The sequence below is a fragment of the Dermacentor andersoni genome, chromosome 9, assembly GCF_023375885.2.
Source record: "Dermacentor andersoni chromosome 9, qqDerAnde1_hic_scaffold, whole genome shotgun sequence".
In the NCBI taxonomy this organism is placed as follows: domain Eukaryota; kingdom Metazoa; phylum Arthropoda; class Arachnida; order Ixodida; family Ixodidae; genus Dermacentor; species Dermacentor andersoni.
Genome location: NC_092822.1, coordinates 72,841,938 through 72,861,039, shown reverse-complemented (window position 1 = coordinate 72,861,039; position 19,102 = coordinate 72,841,938). Strand labels below are relative to the sequence as shown.

Sequence of the window (19,102 nt, the reverse complement as noted above, 5' to 3'; positions counted from 1 at the left end):
CGTATATCAGGCGTTCTTAAAGGGAGCATTCCTCGACCCTAATATTTGTACGTTTTAATTATCACATTGCTTTCGCAGTGCAACCATGTTCATGTTCATGTTCATGTTCAAGTTCATGTTCAAGTGAGGCTCTCTGCGGATGATTGCGTTATGATCACTGTACTCACTACCACCAATGATCAGTTACTTCAGTACAGCCTTCCGTCTCTTGGAAATCCGTCGGTTTTACGAGTACAAGTATGACGGTGTAACTAACCAGGAACCTACATGTTTAAAACAGTTGCACCCTTTGGGCTCTATATTTGGCACAGAACGATAATCGTCATGTTTTGCTTGCCTATCCATTCTAGAAAACTCTGCGCTTGCTACTTTTCTGTAGAGAATGCTATGTCACGCTGATAGCGCACATGCCGGGCAAGGCAGGTGACTACTATCGTTGTGCGAGAAATCTACACACCAAAAGGTGCAACCAAACCTAAACCTTTCACTACAGCTTCCCTCACCATAGGAAGCTGATTTTGCCGCGTAATACCCAAGTATTACCCAAAGTTGGACAAGACACTCGTTCTTAAATTTCGGTATTTTTCGTTGTAACTCGCATGTCGGCTCTGCTTCGCTGGTTAGGCTTAGATGGTGCTTGTATAATCTGGGAGGGTCCATTGTAAAACGTGTCCAAGCGTTCCTATATTTTTCGTGCCAACAAAATTAAACATATATATAACAAACTATAGCTTAATGAGGTGTATATATATATATATATAGACGCGCAGTCGGTCGCTGCGAACCCGTGCGATCCTTTCACGCAAGAAGCCGGTTCGGGAGACCCCATCGCGGCGACCGCGCGCAGTGGCGTTCACTGTACGTATTCGGTAAACAGATAGCGTCTGTAAACGATTCTGTACTTTCAATTTGCCCAAGATTATTATTTAGACAGTAAAAAACTTTCTTGTTTCGAAAGTACTTACAGAAATGTCCGGGAGAGCTCGCGCGTGGTGTTTTCAGCGAGCGCTGACAGCAAAACCTATGAGGAACGCGTCGCCTGATCCCTCATACTACGCCAGCGAGCCGCTTCCGATAGATGGCAACTACGTAACTCCTCGCCACCAATATATATATATATATATATATATACGGCGAACACAGTCGGCGATTGTCGAAAAGTTGATCAGCAGGCCAAGTGGGTCAGCTTTATATATATATATATATATATATATATATATATATATATATATATATATATATATATATATATATATATATATATATATATATATATATATATATATATCCACAACAGCAACAAGTCACATCAATAAACACTAATAAAACATTCAATAGATGAGTACATAATGATTGGAGACTATTCAAGAATAGCAGTAGTACATTCATACATAACACACGCAACGAAAACCAGAAAAAAAAAATGCAGGGTAGAAGGCATCATTCAAATACAAAATGCACAGAACAAAAGTGTAGGCAAGTGCTTTCCTATCACACGCTGAATCGGGATGGATTGCATGGCGAAAGAAATTTGGTTACTTACAACTTTTAGGCTGATGCAGCATGCTCAATTAAATCCATAAACTTTGCTAGTGTTGGCTGCTCTTTTGCGACTACATCCAGTGCATTCCATCCACGAACTGAGCGTGGGAAGAAAGAATAACGAAACATATTATCAATAAACGGATATTCTACAAGTTCGCATGCATGCCGTCTTTTGGTCGGTCTGGTATCATGAAATTTAAAGTACGAGTCGGGGTTTATACGGAATGATCTATGCAATAGTTGGTATAAAAATTTGAGCCGAAAAAGCTTTGCGCGACTTTCAAGGGTAGCTAGACCAGCACGCTGTAATAGAGCAGTAGGTGAATCAAGGCGTCCGTATCTGTTAAAGATAAAACGCACCGCTTTCCAAAATGGCGATATCGTTAGCAGTGTGAGGGAACCAGACAGTACTGGTGTATTCTAAGACTGGGCGGAAAAAAGTGACGTATGCAAGAAGCTTTGTTTCATGTGTAGAATATGACAAGGCCCGTTTAATGAACAGTTTATTGCTTTGACACTTGACGCACGTGCTCTGTCCAGCTGAGATTAGACGATATTATGAGACCTAGATATTTATACTGGTTTACACTTCGAAGTGTGACATCGTTAAAGTGGTATGGAAAATAAAGCTTAGACGGTTTATTTGTAATGGACATGAATACGGTTTTATCAATGTTTATTGTCATTTGCCAATCTACGCACCGTTGAGCCATTTCATTCAAGGCATTGCGGTGTCGTGCTTCATTATAGAGCATGCAGTCATCAGCAAAGAGCCTGAGTTTCACAGCATAATTAGTTATGTCATTTATAAATATTAAAAACAAAACTGGAGCTAATACAGATCCCTGGGGAACGCCTGATAACACTGGAGCAAGGTCGGAGGAGTGAGAGCCGCACTGTACAAATTGGTAGCGGCCAGTTAATTAGTAATCCATTGGTAAATTGGGCCGTCCCCTTATATGTAATTAAGTTTAAGAGTAGTTTAGTGAGCGAGACGCACTCAAAAGCCTTCGAGAAGTCAAGAAAAATGACGTCAGTTTGAATGCGCTCGTTAATGCCGAAGGCCAGGTCATGCAGTGTTTCGACAAGCTGTGTATAACAGTGGATAATTCTGATCTAAAGCCATGCCGATTCATGTGGAGGATATTGTTCGACTCAATAAAACTTATCAAAAGTTGTAATACAATGTGCTCTAGAATTTTGCTGCAAGTGTAAGTGATAGCAATAGACCGAAAATTAGGCGACGCTGCATTGCCCGATCTTCGAGTACGGGGGTAATATTTGCAATTTTCCATTCAGCAGGAAGGCAAGTCTTTCAAACATTTGGAATATATGAGATAAAGATATTTGCTGATTGGCTCCGCGCACCATTTCAAAAAGCTATTGGCAATTGCGTCTGGACCGCTACTTTTCTTTTCATTGATGCCTAATAGGAGTGAAAGGATACCTGTCTCTGATAAATTAGGCGTGCCTAGCAATCGGTTATCCTGATTGTAAAAGGAAGGATTCATTTTCGCAGTACCATTATCAGTTGTGAAAACCGAACAAAAATAGTCGTTAAAATCATGAGCTCTAGCCTGATCTAGCGCATCTGGTGAAGCGGGTATTCAGAACATTGCCAAACCAAACCTATAATACAATTCAGTTCTCCCCTACTACTACTATTGCTTCCATAGAATAAGTGTCGTTACTCAAAGAGGAAAAAGATGTTGCATCATATTGCTTCAAGTAAACTGAGCGGGCAATTACGATAAAGGATTAATGTGTATTCGCTATAAAAGCAGTCGAATAATGTAAACTACTGCAGCAGAGCAGTTCTTGCGATTGTGGCATCTGCGCCTTTGAAAGGTGTCTTGAAACCAGCAATAATAAAGACAATCCCACTGAAACGTTTCTGCCTTCTTGCTCTCATTATAGGCGGCCAAGATGCACTGCTTGTTCTTTGGTCAAACAATAAATCGTAGCATCGAAATATCCGATCTCGCGAACACTGAACGACAGAAAAATAATAAATCGGAATAGCATGCAAACTAGAATTAGCCCTCAAATTCCCGTTAACCTGAATGTTGTAAAATGGGCAGCGCATAACCTTGTTTCTCCGACCAATATTTAGCAGCAACTTGAAAACTAGCAATACTAAAGAAAATCCTCCTGAAAAATTTTGTCTTCTTGCTTTTTCCTTCGTCTGCTTTCATTACAGGCGACAAGGAGATAGGCCGTGAGTACCTTGGTCAAATCATGGCATTAAAATCTCCCGAAGATTGAAGTACAGAAGAATTATCAATCAGAATAGCACGCGATCGGCACCCTAGAATACATGCTAAAAGCTCCGCTAGCCAGAACCCTAAGGACTAAAAGGAAGAAGAGAGAGAAGAGGCAAAGAGAAAAAGACGAATGATAACAGGAGGAAGAGTAGGCTTTCGCCGATCACCTCTTGAGAGAGACCCTGTAATTTTGCGTTTTTGGCTTTGTTGCTTTCAATACAGGCGGCCAAGAAGCAGCCCATGAGTGGCTTGGTGAAACAAACCATGGGATTGAAAATCCAATCTACCGAACACTGATAGTGCAAAAAAATAGTGTGATTGAATAATCACACTAGCCCGTGAACAGCACCATACATTACGCACTAACAGTTCCACTTAACTGAATATTGTAACTGAGCAACGCATTTTTTTTTCTTCCACCTATAATTAGGAGGAGCCTAACTGAAATCCCACTGAAAAGTTTTGCCTTCTTGCTTCTTTTTCTTGTTTTCATTACAGGCGGCGAAGCAGGCGCTCGTGAGTACATTGGGCAAACAATATCATTGCATTAAAAATACCCGAATATTGAGTCAGAAGAATAATAAATCAGAATAGCACGCGAGCAGAACCCTAGAGTACGTGTTAAAAGCCACGTCAGCCAGAATATTATAAACTGGGCGTAGCACAACTTTCTTTTTCCCAACTATATTTAGGAGGAGCATAAAAACTAGCAATATTACAGAAAATGCCAGTGAAACATTTTTCCTTCTTGCTTTTGTTTTCCTGATTTCATTACAGGCGGCCACGAGGTCGTTGGTTTGCTGAAATAAACCATGGCATTGAAAATCCTATCTAGCGAATATTGAAGGGAACGCGAAAATCAACCTAGAATAAGCAGTAAAGTGTCCGTTAACCAGGATCTTGTAAACCGGGCAACGCATAAATTTTTTCTATGCAGCCTATACTTAGGAGCAGCCTGAAAATCAGCAATAGTAAAGAAAATCCCACTGAAACGTTTTTGCCTTGTTTTTCTTTTCTTTCTTTTATTACAGGCGGCCAAGACGCTGGCGGTGAGTACCTTGGTCAAACACCAAGAACCATGACTTTGAAAGTACGAGTTCCCGAAGTATGAAGGACAGAACAATAATAAATCAGCGCAGGACGCAAACCGGGCCCTAGAATACGCGCTAACAGGCCCATTAGCCAGAGAATTGTAAACTGGGGGATGCGTAATTTTTATATATATTTAAGAGCAACCTAAAAACCAGCCATACTAAAGAAAATCCGACTGAATCGGTTTTGCCTTGTTGCTTTTTTTCCTGCTTTCATTACAGGCCGTCGGGAAGCCGCCCGTGAGTACCTTCGTCAAACAAACAATGCCATTGAAGATCAATCTTTCGAATATTGAAGGACAGAAAAATAAATTACAAAGCCTTCCCTACCGGATAGTGGGGTTAAGAGAAGCTTGCCCTGCATGCACCTGGGCTTGGTCACGGACAAGGTGCCGGGTTGCTTCGCCGTCCCGCTCCCTCATCTCGGGATCTTCTCGTTGCTGTAGGATTGCCTGGACCCGGGCGGCACTTAAAAGACACGTTTATAGCCCGTCGTTATCGGTGTGCGGACGAGCGTCGTTATACTTCGGGCGCGTCGGAGCGCATTGGCCGCGTCCGGTAACGTTGGTGGGGCCAGCGCGTCGAACTATCGGTCGACCTGTAGACGCTGCTGTGCTATCGTCAACGTGACGTAACGTGTGCGTGCGTTCACGCTACGTCGGACTGTATTTCGGGTCTCAGCGGCTGTATCCGCGTGGGGACGGCGAGCCATTTCACGGGCGACTTCTCGCCGTCGCACCGTAGGGAAAGGAATGCAACAAGAGCGGACACTCCTGTAGAGCCCGGCGGCCGAATTGACTGCAGCGCACCAAGCCGTGGGTGTTAAAACCTGAAGCACACTTCCGATTTCGGTTTTGTGCGCGCGCGTTTTGAATACTAGCTAGTGCGCGTCACGCCGGCTCCACTTTTTTTTTTTTGCTTTTTGCAGCAAATATATATTTATTATTTATTTAATAAATATTTATTTGCAAATCATTTTATTAAGTAAAATTGATTCCGAACGATCTTCACAAGCCTCCATTGAATATGTGCCACGTGCAATTTCATAAAGACGCAAGACACCTTGTGAAATGAACGTTTATTTTGTTCTTTGTAAATGATCGTCGCAGGCTTTTTGTGCATTCATCCAGCGTTGTGGCACCAGGTAAGCAGTAGTTTCCGCAGGAAGCTCCACGAGAAGACGTGAGCTGAAAAAATTAGAAGCGCTATTTTGGTATTAACATGCAAGAATAATGCCTGTAGAGGCGAAGCGTGCGAAAGTGGTGAGTGGGCGGCATTACAAACAAAAGCAGTTCGTATTTACACACGGCGTAGAAAATACCCGACTCATCCCAAGCAATACCGTACATACCACAAACACATTCTAATTCCAAGCTTTCCCCTCTTCCGAATACTTATTTCCTGCCTTTAATAGCACCAATGCGCGGGCAACGGGGCGTTTCGCGAACTTGGCTACAACCGACGCAATAGTACGCTACGAATACACAGTGGTGGCCACAACACAGGCTCTCAACGAGAACACGCTGGATGCTCGCAGAATTCCTTCTACTCGCACTCAAGACAAAATGCGTGGGTACCGTTCAGAAGACAGAATTTTCGAGTTACTAGTTCCTGGCCTTTGAGCTCCTTGGCTTATCTCTTGTGCGTTCTGCAGGCGCAAGCAACGCACTCCCGTGTTATCACCCTTGACGATTACTCATCACGTTTTCGACAAGCGTGGGTAACGAAAGAAGGCTTAAATTGTTGCCGGGACATAAAAATTGCCACAAGCTTGTCGCAGTAAGATTCAGTACGCGCCAAACTAACTGTTACCATGGCAGAACTGATTTTCGCTGCGTCACAACAGGCGCGGCGAGCGGGCCTCATAACATAAAAGTATCGAAAATAATTTTCTATAATGTTGGGCGTCAGAGAAAGCGCCATGAACTTGTCAGTGCATTAAAGCGCGAAACCACGCACCACGAGCGAGCGTACTTTCGCTAACCGAGTCACAGCGCCAGGCGCGCCCACTGCGCTCGAAAGGTAGCCCAAAAAGTAATATATAATTTTGGCAGTCAGAGAAAGCGCCAAAACTTGTCGCACTAAAATTCAGTACACGCGAAACTGCGTCACAGCACCCTGTGCGACTAGCGTGCCCAAAAACTACTGAAATTAGTTAAAATAATATTGGGGCTTATAGGAAGCGTCGCAAACATCTCCCAGTACGATTCTTTCATTCAAATTAACTGCTCCACGACTGCCACGCTGTTTTTCGTTAACTGCGTCACAAGTCAAGCCTAGGTGCCGGGCAGTAAGCCTAACTGCTTGAAGTTCGTCGCAGACTGTCGAACACTGTTGCTCACCTTGAAGTTCCGAATGAACGCAATAATTTGCCGCGAGGCCTCCAAACCAAGCTAAATCCCAAAATAGAAAAACAGGCAGACGGGTGCCCGAACAGTCCAACGCTCAGATGCGCGACCGGTCTCTCTCGCTTCGGCGGTGTGTCTGACGAATGACGCAAACATCTGGCTCGTCATTCGCCGGTTCGCCTGTCGCTAGGCAACGGAAGTAAGCCGCAAAGTTTAATTTAATTTATACGCAGATATTTTTATTTTTCCGGGAAAGAATAAAAAAATTTCTGTTAATCTCATTTCACATTCATCTCTTTTTCGATGCTCGCGGCCCCAATTCGTCGATGTTAATACTATAGCGTGACGTGTTTCCTGTTTCCGATTTTCGCCGAGTGTCCGCTCTTGCTCAATCCCTTACTCTATGGTCGCACGTCGAACGCTGCCTGTTTCGTTGAGGAACGCACAACGCGTGGCCGTCCCATCGCGTTTTCCGAGATTGAACTGAACGCAGACGAAGCCGCGCGAAACCCTTTCATGCCCTTTCCCTTCTCGGCGGAAGCGAAACGGTTCTGATTGGCTGCGCGCGTGGGGTGAGAGCGTGCCTGTGCAACTGGAATGCTTGCTCACGCTTCGGCGCTGGAGCAGCTGTCGACTCGTGAAAACTGCTCTGCTCTGGGAGCACCCGGGTTTTTGCGTGAGCAGACCGCCACCGAATGCAAGTTTCGCTTGCAAAACTTGGCTGACGCTTAAGCTTTGCCTTTAAGAGTGAAACGCGATAGATTTCAACGATCCCGGACTTGTCAGGATTCCCGGCAACCGCAGCTTTTTGTGCAGACGCAGGTGATAGCGATGGTCTTGTTGTAAAGTACCGAGCTGGCCGCGCCACTCTAAAAAGCGGTTTCTGCTTCTGTTTCGACGTAACAGAAATGTTTTCTGTCATATCTGTACGTTGTGTTCAGGTCCTAACTTTCCGATATTTATGCGCATTTTACTTTGGGGAATTGGTTCATTAACGCCTCCGCGCCATGCTTAGGGCCTGCGTGGTTGCGGTTCAGAATGACGTTTCCCCAAGTGACGTCTGACGCTGGCGTAGGATACCTTGCGGTAGGGGGCTCTTAACAATAGCGCATTAAGACAAAGCAGCATAGCACGCGAACACTAGGCCCCATTAACCTGACTACTAACCTTTTTTACTCCTATTTATATTTAGAGTAGCCTATTTTTGTATATCATAAGAAGCCAACAAACACTGACACCAAGAACATAGGGGAAATTACTTGTGCTTAATAAATGACATAAAGAAACGATAAGTTATTGGAAATGAAAATGGATGAAAAATTTACAACTTGCCGCAGGTGGAGAATTTCGCCTGCGATGCTCTACCAATTGAGCTACCGCGGCTTAATTTCCCCATCCACTCTCTCTTGTATTTAAGTTTCCTAGTATAACCATGGGAGTGTTAGCCCGCGCCACCACTCAGAAACCTTGGCGGCGGATGTGGAACATCCTTTCTGCTGCAGGCGTCACGAGAATGTGAACTTTTTGGGTGAAGGCAAGTGGTCAATAAACAAGTTTCTTGGCGGAAGGTCGAATTCGCTGACTGGAAGCTCCCCCAGGAACTCGCACAATTGTCGAGGGACGACAGCACTGTCCTTAAAAAAAGATAATGTTGTTGCTTGCTTCACAGAAGATTGATGCTGCATGGAAACGCATGACACAATCTAAAGGACTGGTTACCAGATTACGAACTCCATGCTGTAGTGAAGAATGAAAAATGCGCGGAAGCAGCAAAACAACGCGTGCGGGCACTATCACAGGATGTGATGCAGCCCCAGCGCCATGGGCGTAAGTATCATGTGCATCGCGTATCGGTGCGATCCTTGCAATATTGCGCCAGTCACATTGGACATTGCATATGACGTAGACTATGGGATACAGCGAATTAGGTCCAGGCCGTGCACGGGTACTGCAGGCCAATAAACCCAGACATGCCACCTGAAGGCGTCAATGTTGCCGGATTCGAGACCCTCGTTATGTAATAAACGAGAAAAGGGGTTAACCGGAGGGCCTGATTTTTATTAATCGTATCATGAGGAGCCAACAAACAAGGACGACACAGGGAGAATTGTACTTAACAAATGAAATAAAGAAACGATAAATTAATGGAAATGAAAATGGATGAGAACACAACATGACGCAGGTGAACGATCCCACGTCTTAGCATTACGCGTGGGATGCTCTAACCAATTTAGCTCTCGCGCGCGGTTTCCCCATCCTCTTTGTGGGGTATTACTTTGGGGTATTACTATCTCTTTGTGGACGTGTTACTACTAGAACTAACCCTGGGAGTGTTAGCAAGTGCCACCACTCACAAATCTTGGCGACGGATGTGCAACATCTTTCCTGCCACCGGCGTCACAAGTACATAATTTTTCTGGGTGAAGGCAACTGGCCAGTAAACCCGCACATGCTACCTGAAGGCATCAATGTCGCCGGGTTCGAGACTCTCGTTATGTAAGAACGAGAAGAAAGGCGTTTAACCGAGGGGCCCGATTTTTATTAATCGTATCATGAGAAGCCAGCAAAGACCCTAAGGAAAGCATAAGGGAAAGAAATGGTAAATAATGGCAACGAAAATAGCATCATCGCATGATAACTCATGCTTGGCTTTGCTGATCAGGAAGACGCAGATGTCATGTGCCATTGCTGCAAGTGCATTCACGACTTTTCCTTCCCTATACTTGGTTGCATACATAGCAGCGAACGCTGAGGAGGCTAGAGGGACGTCTTGCAGTGGCTTCGTTCGCACTGGGATACAGTACGATGTTTTTTGACTGCAATTGTCTGCAACTATTTTTTGTGTAGGCTCAGTAATGGAATGAAACAAGCTTTATACCTTAGAAAGAAACACACACACAGTAGTATAGGGCTGGTAAGACGTTCTTCTGGATCTTTTTTTGTTGTTGTTGTTCCTTTTCGTTTTCTTTTTGTTAAATTGGAACCCTTGCATTATTACGTACATGCTCGCGCCAGCGAACGCTGGTTGACGCACTGCGCAGAGTGCTAACTTTTCTTGACCGAACATCTTGCGTAACTTCCACGCCGTTGACTGCTATGTACGGAACGGAGTATAAACATTCGTTGGTTGACTTACGCATTTTCAATATCTTCTCGACCGGCCTCTACAGGTGCCAACGTGCGCGACACTCTGCCGGTGTCCAAGAAATTTCTTCCGTTTCACGACTAGGCACCGCCTTATCACTAAATAAACGAGGTGTCGCCATTAGCTTTTATCAGCGTACTCCTTGACCGTAGTCATAGCCTTTAGTCCATGGAAGAATTTATGGTTCTTCCGAGAGCCGCGAGAAGCCTCGAGCATCTCCGACGGAATTCTGGTGCTTCCTTGTCCGTAATTAGTTGTGTGTCCCCAACGCCCTTATTTATCCTGTTTCAATTCGTGCATCTCTTTTTCTGTTCACGTGGACAGCGGATTGAGGTTGTTTGGTGTTTCAGTGAGCACCCCTGTGAAATTGCCGCGTTTTCTCCATGCGCTGATTTTAATGCCGTTTCGTTTTTCTTCCACAGCATGTGCTCCAGCCCCAGCGCCAGGGGCGTAAGTATCATGTGCCTCACGTATAGGTGCGATCCTTGAAATGTTGCACCAGTCACATTGGACATTCCATATGACGTAGACTGTGGGATACAGCGAATAAGGTCTAGACCGTGCATGGGTTTAGTTCGCACTGTATTATTGATCTGTCTGGATACAGCAGCCACTGCTTCGGACATGACGCAGTATGTTTATGTGCAGGTTATTGAAGGATGGAGCTAGTACATGGTGAATCGCTGTGCATGGACGAACGTTTTGAAGGATTCCCAATTTGTCCTAGGATAGGGTAGGAATAAAATTTTTTAATGCTGGCAACCAACGGTTTAACGCGTGGTGACGTTGGCCAAGCGTCAACCCGGGGTTATGTCCTATTGTGCACTATCCCTGAATACTTGAAGCAAGTTAAGAGGAATGATTGCAGTAAGAAAAAAAAAGAAAAGTGCGTTTACATATTGCTCTGGTAAAACACCAGAACATATTTGTCGCCTGTAATATTGCGCCCCCTAACGAAGCATGGACATGGTGTAGATCCATGGCATTGCGCTTGCGCAATGACATGACACCAGGGACAACTCCAAGGACAACATAGGAGAAATTGGTGTCATGTCATTGCGCATGCGCAATGTCATGGCTTTAAATATATACATATATATATATATATATATATATATATATATATATATATAATTTTCATCGCATCGGACAGTAAGTAAAATATATGTATATATTGCAAATTAAGCGAGCAGTGTCTTGTAGTATTGCTTGCTAGGCATATTTGAGCAAAATTTCAGCAAAACATCAACACTAAAACGGTATCTCCATTGCAATGTTACTAAAGATCTCGATCGCTGTGACCACCTTACTATAGTGCTGAACACAACAGAACTGTATAAATGATCGCCACACGCTCCTTGGCGGAAGGTAGAATTCGCTGACTGGAACCTCTCCCAAGAACTAGCACAATTGTCGAGGGATGACATGTCTTTAAAGAAAGATATTGTCGTTGCTTACTTCACAGCAGATTGATGCTGCATGGAAATGCATGACACAAACTGAAGGACTGGTTGCCAGATTACGAGCTCCATGCTGTAGTGAAGAATGAGAAATGCGCGGAAGCAGCAAAACAACGCGTGCGGGCACTATCGCAATTCTGGGACTTTGCAAATGTATGTTTCCAGCGCGTAAAATCGCAAAGAAAGAACTTGCGTCGACAGGTCAAGAGAAAAATTTACAATAGCGATAGTTGAAACCAAGCCCATAATGCAAACCTTTCGCCTTTGGCAAATACGAAGGGAGGTCGTCTGTAAGTCGAGACAGATTTTCTCGGTGCACAATAGACTTTGGAGCAAAAATACGCACCATATGAGGCATTAAACCATCCAGTTACTTTAGCAGAGCCCGAAGCATCCCCGAACGGCAGTAATAACTCTTGCTCCGGCTTCCCATAAAATCATTTATGAAATTTATGAAACCCAGGAAACCATCAGGTCTCTTTCCAACACCATACTCTCTTTGTAACGCCATACCGCCATCTACTCCGCACTGAGGAAAATATTAAGGACTCCTTCATTCATAAGGAATAGGTGGAGTGGTTAGTTGCACCCTATGTTCTAAAAAAGAACTCGCTTTAATGTCATTCCATGACATTTCATGACATGGTTTTTATGCACCGCATGTTAGGCGCAGCTTTAAATAAATTGCAACACGGTGAAGTATGACGGGCTTACTTAAATATCCAGGAAATCTCATGCGTACTCTTTACAAACAAAGGAGGTGCAACGCCAGTCCCAAATATTGCAATCAGTGATGACAAGCTATCAGTGAGTGTAGTGCATAAGTTTTTGGGAATCGTGTTTTTCCATCCTAAGTATCCGAGGACGAAATTCCGGAAGACAATGAAATCTTGCGCGCAACCTGAGGGTACTGATCGGAAGTGTGTCCTGAACAGGAGAACCTTGTCCACTCAATCCTTGACTATGGAGCTAAAATTTCTTATTCAGCAATGCCAAGTGCAATAAAAATATTTGACCCATGTAACAATTTCGGTATCCGTCTTGCGACTGATGCTTTCAGCCCATCAAAACTGAGAGCTGGGTGAGCTGGTCTGGTTCCATCTTAAGAACTGCGGGAAAAAAACGTAGACGAGCTGGAGAGAGAGCGCTGGTGTTTGTCGTTTTTGTATAGCTCGTCTGCGTCCTTGTCGCGCAGTTTATTTAACATGGGACCACTGCAACTTTCAGGACAAGTCCGATCCAGAGCCTCCGTGTAGTCAAATGAGTGCTCTCTTCGTGTTCATTGGTAGTACACCAGTACAACGTATTTTCTGAAAGTACACGCGAACATCTTTCTTATTCAACCATAAACGACCATCACCATAAACAAGCATAAACCATCTGCCACACTCTGATAGTAGACCTACAGCATGTGAGCCGTTCTCACGTGTAAGAAACCTTAGTGAAGAAATAGGTGCTCAACTGCTTGGGCATTGTCATGGCTCAAGTGAAGCTGTTACGGCCATGGCAGTGGCATATCTTTTGTAGAGGTCAGTAAGCATGCTCCCGAGACGTAGATTAGGATGTACTTCATTGTATTCGTGCCCAGAATTTTATAGTAATGCATTAAAATTACGCGCTGTTGTCTTATGCAGCAGTCGTTCCCTGCTTTTCAGTATCCAACGTTGTGCACCTTAAGTATCTCACGGCAGAAGGCTAGGCAATATGAGCTGTAAAACTCGCCAGGAAATGAGACGTACAAAAGGTAATTGTATTTAGACTGCTTAAGCGTCACAAAAGCTTGAATGGCTCTCCAGAACCACAAACAAACATTTTGTCAAATTTTTATTCGCTGCTTTATGCTACCTACACATTTAAATAACATGCTATAATATGTTGGGTGCCTGGGCACACAGGCATCTAAGGCAGCGTGCTCGCAGATGAAATTGAACGTCCATAGCAACTACACATAATACTTCCATACCTGTTCCTGCCACAGACCTTAACCGATTTTTATTTTCAAAAATTAAGAATTCTCAACGAATCTGGTACACTGCAACGTCAAATGAGCTGCATCTGAATGCGCCACGTTGGGGATGTTAACCTCCAATAACAAAAATACGACAGGCTGAGGTAATTTTCTGTCGACTTATATCGCCATATTAAATAGCTTGTTGGCACATAACCGCTTTAGTTTTGAACATTCTACACGAGCCAAAATATTCGAGTCACATGCTCTCACTGAGGGCTGCTGCTACGATATTAGGCTTTGTAGGGGATGTGCTTCCGTGTCCATGCATTGCAGGGTCCTGTCTAAGCATTACTGCTACTGACATCCATATCATTTATTACGTCACTCCGTCGTTGCACATGCTTCATATCATCTCACGCGTCGCGTGTCACTACCATAGATTTATTACATATATAATTTGTGCGCTTTCTAGCGAGTGCGAATGCTGGCCTCGATGGAACCATGTTACATGTACCCTTCGAAACTCCGTTCATGCACCACTCAACGCTCATCACCATAGTCTTGGGGCGCTTTGGCCACACTTCGCTCTTGCACCAGTAACATCAATAATTATCACCAATTCCTTACAAGTGGGGTCGCCGCTTCCTAAACTCTTGAGATAAGTTTTCCTGGTTTAACGTCCCAAATTTATAACGTCAGTACGTGAGAGATTGCGGCTATATTTACGACTGTGATGCGTGCATAATGCAGCTTTTCCTAGAGAAGTCTTGAAAGCTAAACTCACCCATTGTTATTAAAAACTGCCAATGCAGCGACCGGTCGCAGTACGTCGCGTACGCGGTGATGGTGCTCTGCGTCGTAGCCCTGGCGCTGGGCTACTTTTTCATCGCTACTCAAAGTAAGTAAAAAAAAAACTGGCTTAAATTTCGGCACAAAACTTGTGCCAGAATGATGTGCCCAAATGACCGCAAGACGCTCATACGTTTTATGCTTACCCATGCTTTCAAGAGTATAGAGCGGGTCGATTTTATGAAGTCGGGTGTATTTTTAGAAGTTGCTTTATTCCTGCGCAGATGCGCTATTCAGACGTTTTCTTTTTTTTTTTTTGATGCAGTCGCTTACAGAGCAATACTTGGGATCCCTTGTGAATAGTTTCAAATAAAGCTCGGATTACGCGTGAGCTTGTCCGCTAGATTAAGCCTGTTTTTGACTTTCAACGTTACAGAGTGCGACCAGTAAAATTGCTTCAGTCGAATAATTGCTCACTCCAGAGGGCACCAGTCCACCACAGGCTGAGCATTCAGGCGCTGACCGAAGTCCGTAGCGGACCGCGTGTCGCCGGTCATATCGCACTGCTGTCGGCAAGGCACTCCCACTTATCCTCACGTAACTTTAACATAACCTAACCTAACCTAACCTAACTTAACCAAATCGAATGACTGAAATTGTTTTAATGCTCCCACAATATTGACCCAAACCAATGGATGATTCTCATATGTACTTTGCTTACAACTGCTTTTAAGAGCACGCACTGGGTTGAGTTTTAAGAACGCGGGTGTATCGTTACAATCTTTACGAAGGGGACATCCTGTAACTATCCTCTAGGAAATACTCTAAGTTGTGCATCTAAATAAACCCGTTTTTCTGTTTTCTGGTATCTATTTCTGGTATCACTTGGATCGTTTCAAATGTACTATAAAAGATGTTGGAAATAAAGCGTTTTACGGTGAACATATTCAGTAAGTTGGGAATCTTGGAAGCTTTCGCATTTTTTCACTTGCCTACACCCCAAAAGAAATGCAGTCCAGAGCTCTGCAAAAATGCGCAAATGAAAAGTAAGAAGGCTATATTTCAGATTGCATGTAACCAGTATTGTTTGCAATATTTGTAAATTTGTATATCTTGAAAAATAACAAAATTAGCTCACCGAGGCGACACTATGTAAATGTTGTGGATGCTTTTCCGCATAATAGGTGACCTATTTCCAAGGCTTATTTCAACCGCACAGTTTATTTAAATCCACGCATTGCCAAAAGATTCTCGAAAGTTACTGCATTCAGGGAGATATAATGGCGCAAGTAGAAAGCTACAGAAACCTGATTTACTTGTGAATTTTAATTTAGAAATTTCCGTGTAAGCACCCCCCCCCCCCCCCCTTTATTCCGAAAGTGATCACTGAGAAAGCTCCTATATTGTGCCTTCAAAGTTCCCGCTCCAAGAATTGGTTAAGGACGGTTCACGTAATATTTCAGGTGAAAAGGAATATTGAAGTGCTCGAGGTCAAATGAGCCATGTGCAATTATCATTTACTGCGCTCTGATTAGAGGGATTGCAGGTCTATCTCCGGTTTATGAAGGGGACAGGGTACAAAACGTGTTGATCTTGACGCGATTCTGGTTGCAAATATATTGAACGGTGTCGTATAGCTCTATTTTGCTTCACAATTGTGTTCAAGGACCGGTCATGACGACCACAACGGAAGAAACGACAACTCCAACCCAACTTCGGACACCGACACCGACCGTCCTGATCCCAGAAGTACCAGGTGAGAATAATGAACATGACGTACCTTAAAGAAGCACGGCGCGATGAATAGTAACGTGAATTAGATTGTGGTTGCATGGTGTTGCATCCGCAGGCTGTAGTGAGAAAGTGCCTGCGTGTTGGTCTTTTTAGCAGAGACATGTCGTGCTGATGTATCAGCCGTCATCCACTAACGCCGAATTTCTACGTAGGATTCAGCAAAACTCGTCTACGAAAGGAAAGCAAATAATTCAACAGCGATCCACACGGCGTGTGTATATCCCAGTGTGCTAAGTACGAGCGGTCCGGAGCTGCCTGGGGTAACGCTAAAAAAAAAGAACAAAATTGCAGTGTCAGGCAGGCGTAGTGCATTCTGTTTGTTACGTGGTAAATTTTCAATATTTGAAACATTAGCACTGATCCTGCTCAGCATGTTCTGAGTGATATATATATGTATGACGCTTCGATTTGTATAGTGTTCTGGCCTTACTGTGGTTTCTTTGCATATCCATTGAAATCTGCTTCACGCAAGTTAAGAGGAATCTGTGCAGTAAGAGAAAAGAAGGCTACAAGTGCGTTCACATATTGCTCTGGTAAAACAGCATAACACATTTTTCGCCTGCAATATTGCGCCATCTAGCGAAGCATGGGCATGGTGTCGAGCCACGGCATCGCGCATGCGCTTCCTGTCGTTCACATGAGCCGTCAATTGAACCCCTCCTCCCCAGCCTGCTCATCAGTGTCGTGAAAAGGCCGTTCTGCGGTGCGATAAGCGGCAGTATTAGCAGACACACGATCACGGCACCACGCGCATGTGCAATGCTACATCTTCCCACCAGACGCCTCCTTTGTTGCAAGGACGCAGTTTGGCCCGTGCTGGCAGATCCTACACCGCTTTGTTACTGCCTGCGCGTAAGGTGCACACAAAAGGCACTGAAGATAATCAAGTCTTTGTAATGTGCACGTGTATGATGTTAATAAGCAAGAATAAAATGTACGTGGAAATTACTATTCCGTTGCCTACTTCACTCGCCCTATGCTGCGGCTATCGAGAACGCATGGATTACGTCCCGCTAATGGCGTCATATATTCGAATGATGGTTAGAAGTTAACCATTGAACACACTGCAATGAATGAATCACACATAAAATGAAACTCGCCCAAGCGGTGCCCAGTCCTTCAATATTCAGCATACGGGGAAGCTGCACATGGCATGCTCTAACCGCTTCCTTCTGGTTCCCAGGCACCTTTGCCAGGTGCTAAGTATGAAATGTTGAAATAAGTGCAGCAGGTAAAGCACGAAGACACAGGTCACTGCTATGGGCACCACGCTATTCAGAGTAAACGCTATGGGCAGCAGGATTGAGAAAAGTAATCTTTGTACAGTTCATATAGCCGTCACCAATACATATTACTTTAACTTCCGTGGGAATACAATCCTGAGGTAATGGAATTCCATCTAACCCGTAATTTGTGTGCCCTCGGCTATAAAAACATGGCTAACCGTTTCCCTACCGCAAAATGGGGGTATGCGAAGCTTCTACCACGTGCACCTGACCACTGACATGGTTAAGTAACCCACAAGTAACGGTGCCCGATTGTTTTGGCTACCCGCTCCGTCAGCTAAAGATTCTGTTCACGTTGCTGTCGGATTGCCTGGGCTGGGGCGGCTCTAACAGCTGGATCGTTGCGCCACCGTTGAGCCCTTTCAATATTAAGTGGTGAGAAGGCCAAAGTAAAAAAAAATAAAGAACAGCGTTGTGGGCGGGGCTTGCGAGACCTTTTCCTGCCCTTTCCCTACCCAGTGGAAGCGAAACGGCTCCGATTGATTGCGCCCGTGGCATGACCAAGCGCCTGTGCAGCTCTAATCCTCGCGAATGGCTCACGATCCGGCGCCGGCGCAGCTCCCAACTCGTCAAACCGCCCTTTCCCACTGCTGCTCTGCTCTGGGAGCAACTGGGTCTTTGCGTGACTAGACATCCATCGAAACTTGGGAGCCAATACAAGCTTTGCTTGAAAACAGTGTTTTCCAGAGCCCCTATATGCCATTTTGTACTCAGCGGGAAAGACTGCTCGCTTACTTATCTAGTATTTTCCTATAAGTTAGGCAGTCTTACATGGGGAGCGTGTTATGGGAGTCGCATTTGTTGTAAGTGCCAGCTAAACCAGAAGGCGCATACGTGACTGTTTCCAAACATAATGGAGACATTGCAGCTTTGCTGCATGATCATTTCGGGATGTGTCCATACCAGCACAGCAGCGACAAGAGGCACAGTGCTTATGGTGCCTATGTGTGCATTAAAAAAATAAAAGTAGAAAACTGGCAGTGTTTGTGAATAATACAATATTTCCGTCAACAGTGAACTGAAATTACGAAAGGTCCTTCAGTTACGGAGAGTTGGAAAGCTCCCAGATATACTGACTTCGAATAAATTCTTCATATCCAAAAACTCTTGGAAAATGCTGCTTGCCACGCCTAAACAAGATTAATGAGTAGCATTATTTCCTTAGTTCAACCGTTTTCAGCTTTATCTGTCTGTCTGTCTGTCTGTCTGTCTGTCTGTCTGTCTGTCTGTCTGTCTGTCTGTCTGTCTGTCTGTCTGTCTGTCTGTCTGTCTGTCTGTCTGTCTGTCTGTCCGTCCGTCTGTCTGTGTCTGTCTGTGTCCGTCCGTCTGTCTGTGTCTGTCTGTGTCTGTCTGTCTGTCTGTCTGTCTGTCTGTCTGTCTGTCTGTCTGTCTGTCTGTCTGTCTGTCTGTCTCCGCCCGCCCGCCCGCC

The 19,102-nt window shown here is 44.5% G+C and overlaps 1 protein-coding gene and 1 long non-coding RNA gene across 2 annotated transcripts in view; one reads left to right on the top strand and one right to left on the bottom strand.

Moving 5' to 3' along the window:
• The window catches only part of LOC129384088 (uncharacterized), a 79,888-nt gene extending 62,298 nt beyond the window's left edge, over nt 1-17,590 (top strand). Inside the window, exons 4-9 of the mRNA XM_072284550.1 lie at nt 4,841-4,858; nt 5,123-5,140; nt 10,816-10,843; nt 14,617-14,702; nt 16,260-16,349; nt 17,571-17,590. Of these exons, the coding sequence (XP_072140651.1) occupies nt 4,841-4,858; nt 5,123-5,140; nt 10,816-10,843; nt 14,617-14,702; nt 16,260-16,349; nt 17,571-17,590 (260 nt within the window). The remainder of the gene's footprint in view (nt 1-4,840; nt 4,859-5,122; nt 5,141-10,815; nt 10,844-14,616; nt 14,703-16,259; nt 16,350-17,570) is intronic.
• Nucleotides 5,962-8,708, bottom strand: LOC129384089 (uncharacterized). The gene is made up of 2 exons (XR_008611854.2): nt 7,243-8,708; nt 5,962-6,087 (listed from the first exon to the last, which is right to left on the bottom strand). It is a non-coding gene; the product is annotated as an uncharacterized lncRNA (long non-coding RNA).
• Nucleotides 17,591-19,102: the final 1,512 nt, after the last annotated feature.